This window comes from Vanacampus margaritifer, chromosome 3 (genome assembly GCF_051991255.1).
Source record: "Vanacampus margaritifer isolate UIUO_Vmar chromosome 3, RoL_Vmar_1.0, whole genome shotgun sequence".
Taxonomy (NCBI): Eukaryota; Metazoa; Chordata; class Actinopteri; order Syngnathiformes; family Syngnathidae; genus Vanacampus; species Vanacampus margaritifer.
The window spans coordinates 6,453,852-6,472,500 of record NC_135434.1 but is presented as its reverse complement, the minus strand read 5'-3'; the positions used below and the strand labels follow the sequence as shown (position 1 = coordinate 6,472,500).

The window sequence follows — 18,649 nt, the reverse complement described above, 5'->3', positions numbered from 1 at the left end:
GTGTGTGAAACATTAGCGAGTTGGAGTAAGCCTCAGGATGTACATATCTTCTTAATATCGTCCTCTGACTGTCAAACAAAGGCTCCCTGCCAAGAAAAACTCACACAATCAATATACCGCTACAAAGTGTACATAAAAACACACACGCTAACACACACACACACACATACTTGCACTTATATAATTGTGAGGACATCCATAGACATAATGCATTTCCTAGCCCCTTCACCTAACCCCAACCGTCAAAAATGATTGCCTACCCCCATTCCTTACCCGAACCTCAACCATAACCCAATTCAAACCTAAACTCTAAAACCAAGTCTTGACCCTCAAAAACAGGTCTTGAGTTCCAAAATGGCCTCACTTCACAAAAATGTCCTCAATCTGTTAGTTAAAGACGTATTTTGGTCCTCACAATGTAGTATGTACAAACACACACACACACACACACAACGGGGATGATGTACAAAAACTAAAGTACACAATCAGCTGCATGCTCATGCAGTCTTGCACTGCAATTGCACACGTACAGAAGCACACTTGCTGTCACGCATGCTGAAAAACACTTAATATGCAAATATTTTTTTTACAACAGAGACAGCACTGCATTGTATTCATTTGGTCATGGGGAGGGGGCTGAAGATTGATAAAAAAAAAAAAAGGTATTTAGATATACAGCATGGATCCCAGTTGATGAGGTTTCACATACGAAGCAGCAAGCGCTGTTAGGACAGGGAATACCACCACAAAATAATGTTTTCTCTCCCACTGATCAATTTTTAATTTGGCCCGTGCAGCCGAGCCCTTGGCGGGCCTGGCCCCGGTAATTATGGCGGGTTATTGACAGCTGCCTTCCCGCGGGAGGCTATTTAAAAGAGGTTTTAACCCCAGAGCAAGTCCAGGCCCCACACCCGCCTTTGAAGGTGTCAAGTGCATTGATCTGAGCTGCGGGATGTGCTGGTACCGCTCCACCTGGACGTGCGTGTGTGTATGTAGGTGTGTGTTGCTTGCACGGCTGCTTACAAGGCCATAGTGAGTCAGAACAGGTTTTGACCCCCCACCCCCCACCCACACACACATACATACATACATACACATAGCAATATTGTCCTCTGGCTAAACCAGGCTTGTTGGATAGAATGATACCTGCTGGCCTCTGTAGCCACCTGATGCCCCGAGATAGGCTGTACACACTGTACATTCAATGTTATCGCATCGCCTCATACACACACACACACGTACAAAACCACAGCTCGGGGGGAAATAGAGCAACTAATGAGAGTTGAGGAGGAGGGAAGAATAGTGATTGGATGGAGAGGTGGGCATCCTCAAAACGCAGAAGGCCGTGATACAATACAGGCCCAAGCAAAAGGTGCTGAAAAAGACATCATCTGGTTGAGAAAAAAAAATGTCAAGGGGGTAGAAGGAGGTCACATGACAGAACTTAAAAGAGGATTTTTTTTTTGGGGGGGGGGGGTGTTTGAGTTGCTCTGCCTCACTGCCCCCATTCAGCCTCCCATTGAAAAAGAGCAGATACAAATCCAAAGGCTTTTGACACCCTTCTGAAAACAGCAACCACCCCCCCCCCTCTCACTTTCCAAAGGGGTCTCCAGTGAGAGAGGGAGTGGGGGTGAGATGGTTGGAGGCAAAGCAATGCCACAGATCTGTGTTCATCATATTCACAATTTATTCCACAAAGGTTGAATTGAGGACAACTGGACTTGTCGGTTGTGTTTTTTTCCACCCTTAAAGCTGCTCTATGTAACAATTTGTCCACATATATATCTTTACAATAGCCTTTTTTTATTTGACCACTTATGACTGAAACATCTTCTAATTAGTAGATTAACGCCTTACCTTTTCACAGTGAGTACTCCTGCAAGACTGGATTCGGGTTTAAATTTCCTACCCTGTGTCTGCGAATATGACGTCATGCGCGCATTGTGTACGCAAAGAAGGAAGTGTGCCGTTTCAGTTTTGGGCCACAGGTGGCAAGTAGCGATTCAAAATTAGATTTTCTGCTCTCAGCAGCTTTAAAAAAATAAATAAAATAGAACTGAACAATTACAGTATACTATTTACACTTTTGTAATTTTAATTTTTGTTACAATTATCAGTATGACCTGAAAGTATTACACTACCGAAATGATCTGTGTAGATAGGCCAGACTACTACACTACACTTACAGCTAGTGTTAGATATTATTAACATTTAAATTCTTTATTTTCATATATTAACCATTGTTACACATTGTTAACATTTTAATTCTTTATATTAACCATGTTGAGAGGTGTAAAGCGGGTGGTGTTGAGCTCAGTATAATTTGACCTTAAGATGCGACATATTATTTGGTCTAGAAGTTCCTTCTCACATTTGGAAAACACATTTGGTCCTTGAGAACAGAATCTGTTTCGAACACGCACCACGGACTCTGTTTTCGCCATCGCTCATGGAAAAGTACCCAGAGAGTATGTTTTGTCTACAAATGAAAGAGAGGCGGTCGGTTTTAACTATAAGAAGCCATTTTACACGCGGAAGAGACACATTCGGCGCTCTGAATTCCACCTGTTAAGTGATGAAAAGGAGACTGTCACGATGTCCAGAGATCTCTGTTAAATTAAAATCATTTTTGCAAAGGTGTTTTTTCTTACATTAAATCTGTCTTCAAGTTTTGGAACACGCAAAGAGGACAAATAATTTTATTCCTCTTTCACTAGCAACAAAAGTTAAAAAGAAGGAATTGGACAGATCCCGAAACAAAACATAGGTGGAGGGACCAAAGCTGAGAAACAGAACTGCCATGGAATTAGCAACATTTAATGTTGACAGGTAAGTTTATCACCTTTTGGATATTCAATTGATTGTGCTTCCCCCCCAAAAAACACAACTTCAAATTGATAACATTTAGTGTTATAGTAGCACAAATAAGCCACGCTACCAACGTAGCAGCCATGGCTAACGCTAGCTAGCTTATTTACATTGCGCATGTGTTTCACGTCAGTAAAATGAGTGTGGCTTTGGTCAGAGACCTAATGAAGAATTATTATTGAATTATTCCAAACGGTACTAATTTAAGACCTCAATGCAAAAGTGGTCCACTTGATGAGTTTACCTAATTTGCAAAGCTTTTTGCAGTTAACTGATAAATGTCGAAACATCAAAGAATATTGACATCTATGGGACGACAACGGTGGACATAAAAAGTCATCAAACTGCGACCTACTGTAAAACACAATGACCCCATCTCTTCCATTCTTCTTCCTCGATTATTCTGACCGATTTTCTTCCCGCCAGCCACCCTTTCTAATAGCCCAGAGCTCCCACCCTCCACCATCTCCGTCTCAGGATGCAGAGCAGAGGCAGGGCCAGAAGGTAATGATACAGCTGCCACGGTGCAACAAGCAAACCTGTCGACTGTCAAGCATTGAAATCATGAAGGAATAAGCTGTCATTAAGAGGCCTTCTCCCAGTAGTGGAGCTGTCAGAAGCTTGCCTTCTGCTTACCTGCTCTCTCTCTATATATACTAGCATCTATCCTTTGCCTGTCCCACCCCATTTGCAGTCGCCTTCCTCTCATTTCGCTCTTCTTGCTTCAATCCTCTCTATGCGCCACACTTTCTCCCCATCTCGGCTGTCTTCGAACCAATCATAAAACCTGCATCCTCACCAACTTTCTTTTCCTCATATCAGATTTCTCTTTTCCGCCTCTTTCCCCAAACTCCGAGGAGTAAGCTGCTCTAACCTGTCATTTGAAAAGGCTACGGGAGTAGCGCCACTTCTATGCACTACAAAGACTTCAAATGATGCAAAATATGAAGATGTGAGGTGATCATGTAAACACGCGTGTATGTTTATCTGCAGACAAAATTCTTTCATTTTAGTAATGTGGAGTAATATGGCTGCTATGGCTGCTTATCCGTTTCCAATTAATTGATCATGAAGAAGTTTTGTATGAACAAGGTAACTGCAAGCAAAATTTAATAATCTTAGTAGATGGGAGTTCACGTTCATGTGGATGCTGGGGGACTAGTGCTGTCACTATCGAACATTTTTAGAATCAATTAATCTCTTGATTATTCAATCAATTGATCGACTAATCAGATTCATTTTAATTTGGCATTACAAAAGCATTTTTCCAACCTGATTACTCTTTATTAACCAGTGATTGGTGTTTATTTTGTACATCATATTCATATAGTGATTTAAAAAAGAAAAAGGTGGGTTGATTTTGTACTATGTTACCGGTTCGGTTATTGTTTTTCAAAGTAAAAACAGATGTTTCAATGGATTGATCGACTAATCAGATTAATTTTAATTTGGCATTACAAAAGCATTTTTCCCCCTGATTACTCTTTATTAACCAGTGATTTGTGTTTATTTTGTACATCATATTCATATAGTGATTTAAAAAAGAAAAAGGTGGGTTGATTTTGTACTATGTTACCGGTTCGGTTATTGATTTTCAAAGTAAAAACAGATGTTTGCAAATGTCTTATTTTGATTAAACACAGAAGATAATCAGTCTTCTTTCATCAAGGACGACAGAACTCAGTGAACAATTACTGTTGATATGCTGACATCAGAGGATTTGGGCAATTTAAAATAAAAATAAAAACGGCTCCAAACAATTACTCGATTAATTTGATAATCGATTACTTGTCGATTAATCAATTAATTTTGACAGCTCTATGGGGGATACAATTTCTTTGTTACCTAAAGGAGGACTGCACCTAAATAACCTTTAGCTGTGAAGCGGAGGTCACTCAAATGTATTTGTTAACGTTCCTACTTGGGTTGGGTCATGAGGTCATTGTTGTTATGATGTTGACAGTTGTTATGCAGTTACTATGTACCTTGTGGTGACCATGTTTGATGTAGATATATTAGCCACTCTGGGTTTGTCTAGTCATATACAGTTACTATGTCCCTTATAATGACAATGTGATAATGTCCTATGCTGTGCAGTTGCTATGGTCCGGTATTAGCCACTGTTATTTTGCCTAGTCACTCTTATTTGATCATATAGGCCTTTATTCTGTCACATAGAATTGTGCATTAGCCTATTGAGAGTTACTGGATAACGTCAGTACGTCGATTGTTCCTTAGCCGAGGTTTCTCTTATTCAAGGTTCTTCCATCAAGTGTTTTCATCCATTTCATCTGAATCCAGCCCTGCTCTCGGCTGCTCCTTTGTATTTTTGTATATAAAGACGTCCTGTTTCCCAACTCCTGTGTGTTGTCTGTGTTTGGGTCCCAAATCCTCACCTCATGTGACAGATAGTTACGATTTTTTAATGCCCATCACGACTAGTCATTGGTTCACATACAAAGTGAGGAATCAATCTTCACTCAATCTCGACATCACCCTAAATCAGCTGATTATGTGTGGCATGTTGTTGTAAATGGAATTTGAATATTAAAATACATGTGTGTGATGGGAAAGGCCTTGCTAACTTGCCCGATGAGCATTCTCTCCCATATTCATGCTGACTGGCAGTTGTGAGCCCATCAGGAGAGGAAAGGTTGAGGAACATGGTTAAGAATTTCTGAACGGTGGTTCATCACAGTCATGTGCTTACAGACAAGCAAACTATAGATCTGCACATGCAAAGCAGGGCTCTTAATTCAGGGTGTGTGAGAGTGAAATCATAAGGGTGTATTTTGTAAAGCCAAAAGGGATTCCCCATGTACCCCACTCAGTGCACTCAAGTTGACCCTTTGCTGCAGGCTTTTGAATTTCCAAATCAACTTCCCAGGAGAAACTTCACAAAAGCTGCACCGGAGGCAATACTTTATGGTTGCCAAATGTTTGTAAAACCAACATAATCTAAATGTGAAAAAGGATGCTTAAAAAATCATGTGTGATTATGATTACTTCGGAAATATAGACCCAAATAGCATGATGTTTGAATTAATGATTTACAAAAAAAAATCCAACCAAAGTTAAGTTTCTTTAACTGTTAAATTATTTAAAATAGCTTTACTGTATTTCCTATTTGCTGAGTTAGTCAGAAAATGATCTGCAGCAAAGACAACATATAAGCTGTAATTGTAGCGAGATTATTAAAGCAACAAAAGATGGATTAGAACTACAACCTTTGCAAAGCAGATCAGATCGGTCAAAATCCCTGACAGAAGGTGAGACGTGAGGGACCCCACAAGAACACTCCCATCCCACCCAGCCCGTATTGGATAGTTTGGATACTTGAATATGGAGAAAACAGTGGCCAAAACCCAACGCCACACAATAGTTTGGGCAAACAAAGTTGCCATATTTACCTGGAAAAGAGTGTAAGAAAAAAAAAAAAAAAAAAAGTAGCAAAGCATTGTATAGCAGTTGATGCAGGAAAAGAGAAAAAAAAAACACACACAGCTCAGGTCAATTGGTGACTCTTAGATGGTCTTAAGTGTGATTGGCTGTCACCATGTGTCAGCTCCTGACAGAGTGGATCGCTGTCCCAATTATATCCTCCCATGTCTCTGGCCTAATGCCAACAGGCATCAGTCTCAGCCTCCTACTACCCTCTAAAATAAAAAAATAAAAAGTGGAAAGGACAAACCCCATCAGTTGTACACATGTGGATTCAGTAGAAATGAAGTTGGACATTTTCCTCAATGGTACAGAATGATGTCACCAGCTCTTGTACACGCACTTCAAAAAGCATTCACACAAATTTCATGCTATGACAGACTGAGCCACAAACATGCCCATAATAGATGCAGACAGCGCAAATTGACTACAAATGTATGTGAGTGTCTACCCAGCGCACGCCTCAGTACAAGGCATGTCTGTGGTAAACGCCTGGATGATGATTTGTCAGAGTCTAGGAACACGTTTCCTTGTTTACTATGATGAACGAGCGAGACTCGCACTACCATGTTCTCTATATCCAGCCTGTCACTTTGGCTCTCTGCAGCGCGGCGTTGCCTTCCGCTGCAATCCCCAACCCCCGGGTAAACGCATTTCAAAGACGGTCTCTGGATCGCTGAATCATTGGTTAGCAAACCTTGCGGATGCACAGGCATGCGATACAAACATCTTCCCGAAGTTGTACACAGCAGGAAAGAGGCTTTACACAGCAGTGAAGGTCTTTATGGTATTCAGATGGACGTATTGGAGGGAGGGCTGGGGACAGGACCCCCCTCCTAAGTCAATTTGAACAGCAGGCCGATGAAATTACACAGGTAGAGGTGGCCAGGCTTGACAAATGAGAACAGAGGTGGGGATGAAAATAATATGAGAGGCAGGGGCCCCTTTTGCTTGCTTTTACACGTGTATATAAATGTGGGAAATGATATGCTACGGGAGCAAAAAACAATAAATATGTCTTATTCCTTCCTCTTGTGGATTTTTATATATATTCTTACAAGAATACGTGAATGCATCAATTCTTTCTCTAGAGCACTAAGTATGATTAGTAACAGCATGCAAAGAAATTGAGCAAATGACTGCTTGTGCAGTTGTATGTGTCATAGAGATGGACTGATGTTTTTTACAGGGCGGATACCAATTATTAGTTGTCAAGGATGCCGATTCACTTTTACTAAAATGGAAAATATTGGCATTTAACCCTGAAGAACCCACGGGGTCAAATTTGGCCCCTATAAATTCTGCTACTCAAATAACAAAGACCTTTTTTTTTTTTTTTTACAAATTTAACTTCAAAAGTCCAGAGTGCCACTTCTGACCCCTGCATGGGGCCATCTAGTGGATGAATATTGCACTTACATGAGCCAGAGTGGTGGTGACAAGATGGCTGACAACATGCTGTTTTGTTGAGCTGGAAATCAATCCAAACAAAACCATCTTCTCAGCAAACCATCAGATGGTAAATTTTTTTTTTTTTTTGTTAATCTATTTCATATCATGTTGCAGAATGCCTAGGAGTATGTTTTATATATATATTTTGAGAAATTAGCAACTCTGAGCTAGTTTAAAAAAAAAGGGTTCAAATTGAAAAAACATATATTTTGGTGTTCAGTGAACTTATAGCAGTCATTTAATGTATAATTCATAATTTCCCAAAGAAGAAAAGGGTTCTTGGGTTCTCCAGGGTTAATAAAAAATCTAATAAACTTAAACTATTAACAATTATGATTGCTGAAATTTCTTTATTGAACAACTTTACAGATTTCCAAAATGTTTGTTTGTTTTAATCTTATACGACAGACATATTTGTTTTACAATTCTAACAAAAAGTTCAGAGAGCTCCCAGGACTATAAGCATGTCTTAGATTAAAAGTGAAATGAAAACTTACAATAAGTAAATAGCTCCCTATTGTTTTCTACAGTAAATCAAAGTTTCCAAAATTTTAAAATATCTGAAAATATCACTTATAGGTCATCTCTTATAAAATTGACAGAAAATTCAAATAAATAGTTCCCTGAAGTTCATGCAGTTTTTAACTGATCTAATATCGGCCATCGGATATTTAAAAAAAAAAGGCTGATGTCGATATATATGCCGATAATTGGCCAGGCCGATAATTGGCCCGGCCGATAATCGGTTCGTCCCTAATTTGGAGTGCTAAAATCATGACCTCGCAGATACAGTATACAGACAAAAGTTTTGGGACGCCCAGCCATTGGCCTGGGTCACTATGTCTATTCCACTTATCGCAAAACTGTTTACTGTCTACCGTGCTTTTACAGATTTTTGGAAAGGGGTCTAGTGATGCTGGAACAAAAAATTACGAAATATAAATAAATAACAATAACCTGATATTTTCAACACTGCCGCAAATCTCGAACTAGTCAAGATGTCACAACCTTGATAGCGCTTGCCAAGTATGTGCTTTGTATTGTGAAACAAGGCCTACAGAGCAAATACTCGCAACATCTCTTACCTCCATGGCTCTTGTGATGAAGGGTATTTGCGTTCCCGAGTCCAAGTCCTGGTTGATGATGAGTCTGCGTGCCCACTGACCGGCCCGCACCACACCACTACCCTGGATCAGCACCAGTAGCTTGGCTGGATTGGACAAGGCTTTGGGGCTTAGGTAGATAAAACTAGAAGGCTCATCCAAAGTGGCGTCTACCTGATGTGAAAACATGAAAACATAATTAGCAACATTGCTGTTTGAATCGCCGCCAAAAAAGCTCTTATATCAGGAGATATCTAGACTTATCCAATTACGGGTATTGCTTTCATAAGCGGTACCAGTGTTTCAAATATCATAGCGTTTCACTCCGTTTAAGAAGGTCAAGACGTGATTTTATATCCAGCGCTTCAATTGATGTTGCTTGAAAGACTTGATTGTGAAAAGTATCATCGACTGCACGAGTTTACAAAGCGACGGCCTTCACCTCAATGGATTTTACGCATTAAAACGCTAACATGCGTCATCGCACTAATCATGACAAGCAAACAGCCTCTGAGTGATTAAAACTGAGACAGAAAGTGATACAGACAGAAAAAGGGGATAAGTGACTGTGTGCATGCACTCCCTAGGAGACAAGGAGACAAACACTATCCATAAAAGCCATGGGTGGCAGCTGCAAGAACTTAATCCAAGCAGACAAAGACAACTGAGTGGGGGAGAAAATCTTGCCCTTTTATTCTCTGGTGCTCCCTCATTCCCTCTCACTATACTTGGCTTCAGTTAATCTTCTTAAAATCTGTGGCCACAAGTTCAATGCAACGCAGGTGGACGGACCCACCGCTAACATACAAATGCATGCGCCATATACACTCAGGCGGGTGGGCCACCAAAAAGCAGAGCAGAGCCATTTTGCAAGGGAATAATGATATAAATAGTCCAGGCAGATAAACCAGTAAATGTGTACGGGGGTTGGGTAATGAAAGGCGCTGAATCCCTAGCTAGGGGTTGATTTATGGACCCTGTTAGCGCTGCTGCTAACTCTGCTAGGGCTAACATTCCTATAAATGCAGCCTGAGAAATGATCACAACTTTTATAGACAGAGAAAAGAAGGCGAGAGATAGGGGAGGGCTACATAGGGGCAAAAAAAAGAGGCAAACATGCTTTCAACAACAAATAAAAGGGATCAAGTGAGTGTGCTGAGCCTGGATGATCTGGTCAAAGAATATTTCCACCATGGCAGTAGGAAGTCCCCCTTTAGAGCACATGAATGCAAAACAGATTAAGCATCAGCATGCCGTGGCGCCAAGCCTTTGAGATGACGCGTCGCAAAACAAGTTAATTTGTTGAGGAGACGCTTTTACACAAAGATTTGGGGCATACTGTAGGAAGGGGGGGGGGGGGGGGCAATAGAAAGAGAGGACGTAAGACAGACACCCGATAAAATGATATAGACAAAGACTAAAATGGCTTCGCCCTTACAATCCTACTTTCTTCATTATGTTTTTATTTCTATCATTGTCTTTAAACAGGGCACTCAATATCATAATCACTCGATGAAGCTGATGCATTTTTGTCAGTTTTCATACTTACTCTTCAAGGGCATAAATAAAGTGGGAAAAGCCTCTTTTCACTTAAGAGTACTTACTGGTAGGATTGTTTTCGTCATGTTGCACTTTTTCTCCAGCAGCTCATAAACATACTGAGTGACAATCTAAAAAAAATAAAAAATAGAAGAGGGGGGGATTGCACAAAAGGATGTGACATTAGAAACACTTTTAATGGCATCATTCCAATGCCGATTATAGACATTACCATAAATAAAATGATTCAGATTTACCCTGCCTGTATGGACAGTAGCCCAGATATTAAACAATGCAATATTGAAAACCCATGTTTCCACCATGGTCGATGTGGTTGAGAGTGTTTGGTTGTAAGCGCCAGGAGAGGAAATCTCCAGTACAGGAGAAGGGCTGATGTAAGTTATGTTTATCCCTGCAGCCACAGCACTAAAAAACCTTGTATACGAGTCATTCCAACCCCAGGACAAGCCTTTCATGCTTCGGTGACGTTAACAACTTTCTATTCAATTTGTCTTTTTTTTTTTTTCCTTTTCCATCCCCTGTCTTGCTTAGCTTGGTTCTGTACTATTGGCCTGATGAGGAAACAAGGGCGAGTGGTGGTACCGCAGCGACAGAGTGTGTCCGATTCCAAGTCACGCTTGTTATTGGCTGTCAACTGAGCCCAAAAACAAACTCAAATCAACTCATTTATGTATTCCACCTATAATCCAAAAAAACATATGGGTGACATAAACTGCTGCTCACTGCTCTAGCAGATTTGACATTGCAGCGTTATCGTAAGATTGTAACATTTACAAATACCTGGATAGGAATATCAAACACACTGCATGCTAATGCTAGCTTATTCTGTTTTTGTGCCTTGACTTTTGATTCTGCATACTTGTGATTTTTGTCCTTTTTCTTGCCGTCTCTCCGTCTTCTTCCGCTTATCCGGGGTCGGGTCGCGGGGGCAGCAGCTTTAGCAGGGAAGCCCAGACTTCCCTCTCCCCAGCCACTTCAGCCAGCTCATCCGACGGGACCCCAAGGCGTTCCCAGGACAGCCGAGAGACATAGTCTCTCCAGCGTGTCCTGGGTCGTCCCCGGGGCCTCCTGCCGGTAGGACATGCCCGGAACACCTCCCCAGGGAGGCGTCCAGGAGGCATCCGAACCAGATGCCCGAGCCACCTCAACTGGTTCCTCTCAACGTCCTGCCGTCTCTTCTCGAATAAAAGTTACCATAGTGATATAAATACAGAAGACACTTGCCATTGTTGTTGTTGCCGTTTCCCACAGCTATTGAAACAGTACTGCTGCAAAGTGGAAAGAAAATTGCTCTAAACCGAGGTGGGAGGAGTCGAGGTGAAGCGTGTAAGCAGGGCAAAGGGAATTGAAGTAAACTCATAAAAGGGTAAAATGTCAAATGAAAACATGTTTGTTTAAGACCATCTTCAGTCCCATGATTAGTAAAAAAAGTGCAGCTTTCAAGATTGAGGTTAAAACATCTATTCACCAGGCGACTGAATTGTATGTTCTGAAATTCAAGCACATTTATAATGAAATTACATGTGGAGGATACTCAGGATAGCAATAATAGCTTTGATTATCCTCCTGAATCACGAAACCACTGTTCTTTTTTAAGCAGAAAAAAAACCTCAATGCTAACTTGATTTACTGCTTATGAAGAGCATGCACAAATAATATCTGCACCAGACACATATTAGCCTTATGATAGCCTATCAAAGGCCACCCGTCGGACCAAATGAGACGATCGATCTACTATTTGACCCTATAGTGAAAAACAGCTAACAGAGCCAAAACAACCACATCTCATCCCCACCCCAACCCACCCAGTCTCCATCAGCTAATTCACTAAAATGTCAGCTGGACTGATGAAGACTTAAATGATTTCGGGCTTCGGTGTGCTACTTTATCATAACATCAATAAGCATTGAAGGAAATTTCATCTGCGCTATACGTTACATTATTTGCTCAGTGCCGCAGGTGGCCGAGCATCCTCTCATAGAGAAAATAAATAGATGGAGAAAGGGGGGGGGGGATATGGAACAAATATATTTAAAATATATGTTTAATAATAAATACTGGCTGTGTGCGATTATATATGCTTAGTTACAGCATTTTATGAGCAGAAAATAAATTGAGATGAATTTTAGAGGAAGGGAAACTCGGGACAATCAATGATGAAAGAGAATTGTACATCCCAGTCATCACTGCTAAAAATGTGTTAAAACATTATCTCAAGACAAACTTCACAATCATACACATTAGCACATGTTATATGGGACTTACGAGGACTGTGTCTCAGTACTCATAAGTACAATGATATAAGCTTCTCAGTCACCCGCTTGTTCAGACTTTTGGCTCTCATCAGGAATCTCTCTACAGCAAAGACTCAATCCTCAATACCATTGGACTGACTGTTCTGTTTTGAGCGTAGACGCAGAGAAACAACACTATGAAGCTCGAGCTGACAATCGATGGTGAGTCACAGACAACACAAAGCGACCCCAAATGTCTCCAGTAACCTATCTGTGAAAACTGCGAACGTAATTGTGTGAGAACCTGAGTTAGGCCTGCTGTGGCCCGTGGTCATCTCCGTGTCTGCGGTTTATTTGTGCAAGGGGAAGAAGCATTGGGGCAATGAAAACAAGAAGAACAGAGGGATCCAGAAGGAAGGGAGAGCTCAGTCAGAGGAACAGGAGAAGACAAAAGAGGAGCGATGTGATGGGAATCCCCAGAAGGAAAGAATCTGGTGCCAGCTCCCACTGTTGTGAACAGCTGAGAGGAGGAGCAGTGGAAGGCTGCACAGATGAAGGGGACGGGGGTGGATATTGTACAGTTCAAGGCCTTGATAAGAGTCCTTGAAGTGGCTGGGCAGTGATATAAACTCTTCATCCACATAACAATCTCTTCATAAAACACCAGGCTGAAGCCTTAATGAGGAATGCTGATGGAGACTGCAAGTGGTTACATTGTTAAACTCCTCACCAGAGATGGAGACGGACCTCCCCACATTCATACCGCAAGTGTCAGTTGTTGTGCGTCCAACAATGTGTGCGTCTTCAAGTGATTACAACAAGTCACGTCTGGCTTGTCTGACCGCACCTGAGGCAAAAAGGAGGTGGTCCTATGTGGGTCCGTCTGGGATATCATTACGGATGTCTTACACACACTAGTGAAATGCTCTTTCATATACTACTGAAACTCTTCTCTCAGGATTGCACAAAATGCAAATTGTGCAATAGTAAACTGGTAATGGAAACTTTCGAAAAAACACTCAAATGTGGCAAAAAAAAGTTTTTGGGCTCTCATGAGGTGGTTTTTGAGACATGTTGATACGGAAAGATTATCGACTCTGGCCTCACGACTCTGGCTGGAAGTGTCCGGTTTAGGGGAACGGTATGGGATTTTTTAATAGGTTATAGGTGAACTAATGAATACACACACACACACTCGCATGCACGCACGCACATACACATACAAAAAAATAAAAAATAAAAATAAAAAAATAAATAATAAAATAAAAAAAGAGAGAGCAATGATGCTGACATGTCAAATCGGTAAAATTACCGAATGAACAATACTGAGCTCTCTAGAAAAAAAAAAAGGAAAGATTATCGCAAAGTGTAATGGAAACACATTTTTCACGTTTCCTCGAGTCACCTGACCCAACCCGGTCACATGTGCCGGAAGTAAAGTAAGTAAAGTACAACTAGCCACTTGCGTTGTGTGGGAACTACCTCTTGAGGGGATAGCAGAGGTCTTATTAAACAAACCTCGCAAGAGAGCATTTCATGAGATTTTACCAGAATTACAAAATCTCGCGACAGGACGTTACGAAAATAGAAATTGTACTGTATTAAAATTGTAGAAATATCCCTTTTATTTTGTGGAAAAACTGTCATGAAAACCTAGTTACTCTCACACCCACGTGTATGTCATTATCTTTTACAAGCACATTTCAGTATGTGTGAAAGAATGATGCCGTACCAAAAAGAACTGCTTAAAAAAATGGAAACTGAGCTTCAAAAGTGATCAACTGTTTTAACGGCAACGACATAGAAGTTGCTCGACTACAAACTAGTGTCCTTTTTGTGAGCAATCCCTAAAATACAACAGCAATCATTGAAACTTGGTAGTAATGCGCATTTCTCAATGTATGTGCACATCTCATCTGTGTCGCCCAGCACTCTCAAAATGCCACTTAGCCAAACAAACTGGTGAGCAAGAAATGGCAAAAGAGCCATTTATATAATGGAATCCGTGGAGGTGCTCTGTATCACTGTCTACACTCAGGAAAGCATTTGTACTTAAAAAAAAAAAAAAAAACTAGAAGAGAGGATGAAAAAAAAAAAAAAGAAAAAATCCCCCAAACAATGCACACAACACAACAGTGGCAACAACAACAAAGCATACTCAGAGAAAGAGACTGTACGAATGAGAGAGAGCATTAGGCAATGGAAAAAAGTTGTTTATTTTAAGTCAGTCATGTGTACCAACAGAAAGTGGTATTAAAATAAGGCTTGGTGTTGTGAATTTGTGATCTGTCAGTCCATGCGGGAAACAAAGAGAGAGAGAGAGAAAGCCCAGGCATTATTCCCATGTGGTCTCTGTCATTCTGTCTGAGGAGCGAGGGATCTCCAGGGGGAGTGAAAGTTCTCAAGACTGACAGACTGTTTACACTAGGCGGTATAAGATATTCCTCTTTCTCGCTCCCACTCCTCTTCCCCTAATAGTCTCATAATGACCTCCTCAGGTGTTAACTGAGAAGCCAGCAGCGGGCTAATTCAAAGTAAAGTAGCGAATGCCACCGTGGGCGACGGCGCTAGCGACAGATGCCAGCACTGCGACGACCAGCGCTGACAACCTCCCTTCCCCACCCTTTGTAGGATTCCCTTCTCTTTCCAATCTAATTCACCTCGCCCTGCAACCATTTTTTTTTGTGAGACAGTGCCTGCTTTCCTCTTGCCAGTATTTTAAAGTGCAGCTGGAAGAAGATGATCATGATGATGATGGTGAGTCAGGAAGGGCAGACAGCTGCCATTTATTGTATGCATTAATATGCATATGTATTTTTAGTTCTGGATGATTCAAGAAACTTTGCATGTTCCAAGACTAGTTTGGTGTCTTCTGACGCTTAGGTTTCAAAGCTTTCTAAGGGAGTTACTTACTCTGTGTTTTTGATTAAAGTGGTAAAGTAAAATCAGAGATTTGTTTCTTTGACAATACTGTAATTGCTGAAGTGAAAATGTACCATGTAGTACTCAACTGTGGATAATTAAAGTATTGTTAAACTGTTATTTAACCCTGGAGAACCCAAGAACCCTTTTCTTCTTTGGAAAATTATGAATTATACATTAAATGACTGCTATAAGTTCACTGAACACCAAAATATATGTTTTTTCAATTTTAACCCTTTTTTTTTAACCAGCTCAGAGTTGCTAATTTATCAAAATATATATATAAAACATACTCCTAGGCATTCTGCAACATGATATGAAATAGATTAACAAAAAAAACACAATTTTACCATCTGATGGTTTGCTGAGAAGATGGTTTTGTTTGGATTGATTTCCAGCTCAAAAAAACAGCATGTTGCCAGCCATCTTGTCACCACCACTCTGGCTCATGTAAGTGCAATATTCATCCACTAGATGGCCCCATGCAGAGGTCAGAAGTGGCACTCTGGACTTTTGAAGTTAAATTTGTAAAAAAAAAAAAAAAAAAAAAGGTCTTTGTTATTTGAGTAGCAGAATTTATAGGGGCCAAATTTGAACCTGTGGGATCTCCAGGATTAAAAACATTTTCCTGATTTCTGGGGGGCATGGCTTTCTATGACTACGGCGCCTCATTAGCTTCAGTAGCTAGCTATGCCTACACCAAGAAAATGCATCTTCCCTGGATTAACAGAACAGCTTGGTGTCATTATTTTAATAATTCCTAAGCAAGGAGGTAACACCGTGAACTAGCCCGCTGCCTGTCCACCAGCCAAGAAGAGCCCAGGTTAGCTTGCGAGCTAACTGGTGGCTAGCATCCGTTATCGTGGCATGGAAAGCCCTCTGCGTTGACCCGGTGGGTTACAGCCCAGTTACCACAGGCTTTTTTTAAGCAAACATGTAGGGGTGTGTAAGAAAGATGCTAGTTGAAGTAGCATTCGCATTCCAGGTCAGAGCTTCATACTTGGCGATCTTTTCCTCTTTTTTTCTTCCAAAATTTGGCAGGGTCATTAACAACATTAACCCATTTTAGGAGACATACTGTATTTGTTTTCACTTTACAGGAACTTTCATGACACTGAGCAGTATCGTAAACCCGAGTATGGTGGTCAGAACTATGACAACAGCTATTATCCATAGTGTGGAGACAGAGACGAATGATGAGAGAGAGAGAGAGGTAGCAGAGTGTGGAAGAGACGGGCAGAAAGAAAACGAGAGCGAGGAAGAGATAAAGAGAAAACGAGACTGCTTTCTAATTCAGCCATCTGGCTTGCTTTACTTCATTATAATATTTTGGCTGTGTGAGTGTGTGCGTGTGTATGTGTTTGCAAATTTGTAAGTGCCTTCCATGTCACAGATGCCGGCAGAGCAGAGAAGAATCCTCGTTTATTAACAGCTTAATAGAGCTCCATCTGGGCCAGGCCCCATGCTCGTGTTCCATCAGAGACATTCATCACCGAATCGCAGGAATTAGACTACAACTGACACCGACACAGGCGGAGGTGACCCCGCCGCACTCAGCAACACCACTCACACAATTCGCACTGCGTGAGAGCAGATGCGATGAAAATACATTGGAGTAACATAAACCTAGGTTAACTAAGACAGTGGATAATAATAGCCTCTATGTGATGTAGTGATAGAAAAGGTGAGTGGTTTTACAGCTTTGCTATTTGTCCTACTTAAACATGGCAAGACAACCACAGATGTCCTTTTTTTTTTCCCCCAACTGCCAAATATTGAAATTTAGCAAAGAGACAGAGGAACGCATCAGTAAATGAAACGGGAAGAAAAGGGAATTCGAGTCATTTACCAAAAATAACATGTCAAGCTTAAAGTTTGTTTTTTCTTAGGTATAATTCTGAAACCTGTTCAACCCCAAATGCTGCGTTCGGAATGTAATATAAGCCTCACACATCCCGGCGCAACAGAAAACTTAGCTGAGTAAGAAGCTGACTAAGTGGTAGTCATAATGATACAGAACACAAGGGTTGAAATTTGGAGAATCTGGGCGCTTTATCTTGATGATAAAGTTACAATGTGCCCATTAACATTGTGTGGAAAATGTGTGTGGGGTAATGCACACGCCCCACAGTGCATCATTATCTGATGCAAAAATTGATGCCATTTACAAAGAGCAATCCAGTAGCTTCGGTAATTTTTTTTCCAGGCATTTCACTGGACACTTCATTAGGTGTGTCTGCACAATCTAATGAGATCCAATATGAGATTTATCAAAAATTCGGACTTTACAAAGATAGCATTATTGATATTTCCAAGATTAGACTATATTGTTTAGTCATTTTGGCGGTTCCGGAATTTGTGGAGTATATAACGAGTGCATTAAATGGATAACAATTTCATTAAAAGTTTTAAGTTTTAAGTTGTCTGATGACATAGGTTTGTACTACATTGTACTCCTTGATCATGTAAATTCAGTAAGGCTGTTGCAACTTGCTATTTGTTCCCTATTGCTTTTTGCTTTCCTTTTGTATATTTTGCTTTTAGTTTGCAATCACTGATTTACCTATATGTGTATGCTCATTCACTGCGAATGGCTGGCAACCAGACCAGGGTGTAACCCGCCTACTGCCCGAAGCCAGCTGGGATAGGCTCCAGCGAGCAAATGGATGGATGGATGGATGCTCATTCGTAACGGAATCTCGCAGATACACATTGTGCCTTCATGAAAAATAATAGCGGGTGGCAAGATGGATGGATGGATAAAATGGATGGATAACTGGATGGACGGATGAATGGATGATGCATAGATGGTTGGATGCATGGATGGTTGGTTGGATGGATGGATGGAATGGATGAAATGGAACCTGATAGATTTTTTTTTTATCAGCAAAAGAAATCCACTGTTCTAATTATCTCTACAAAAACAATACAGGGCAAAGTAGAAATTCCATATACTAATAATATAAAAAAAATAAGAGACAAATATAGCATCTATGCAAGTATTTCCCCCATAATAAATAGAACAAAAAATAAAGATGATAATTCCTATGCAGTCTGAAAGTCCAGAAT

General features: G+C 40.7%; 1 protein-coding gene across 3 annotated transcripts in view; it reads right to left on the bottom strand.

Moving 5' to 3' along the window:
• The window catches only part of arb2a (ARB2 cotranscriptional regulator A), a 170,658-nt gene that overhangs the window by 143,654 nt on the left and 8,355 nt on the right, over positions 1-18,649 (bottom strand). For all 3 annotated transcript variants that reach the window (XM_077561614.1, XM_077561615.1, XM_077561616.1), the window contains exons 5-6: positions 10,469-10,534; positions 8,847-9,038 (exon numbers count right to left, since the gene is read on the bottom strand). In XM_077561614.1, the coding sequence (XP_077417740.1) occupies positions 8,847-9,038; positions 10,469-10,534 (258 nt within the window). The remainder of the gene's footprint in view (positions 1-8,846; positions 9,039-10,468; positions 10,535-18,649) is intronic.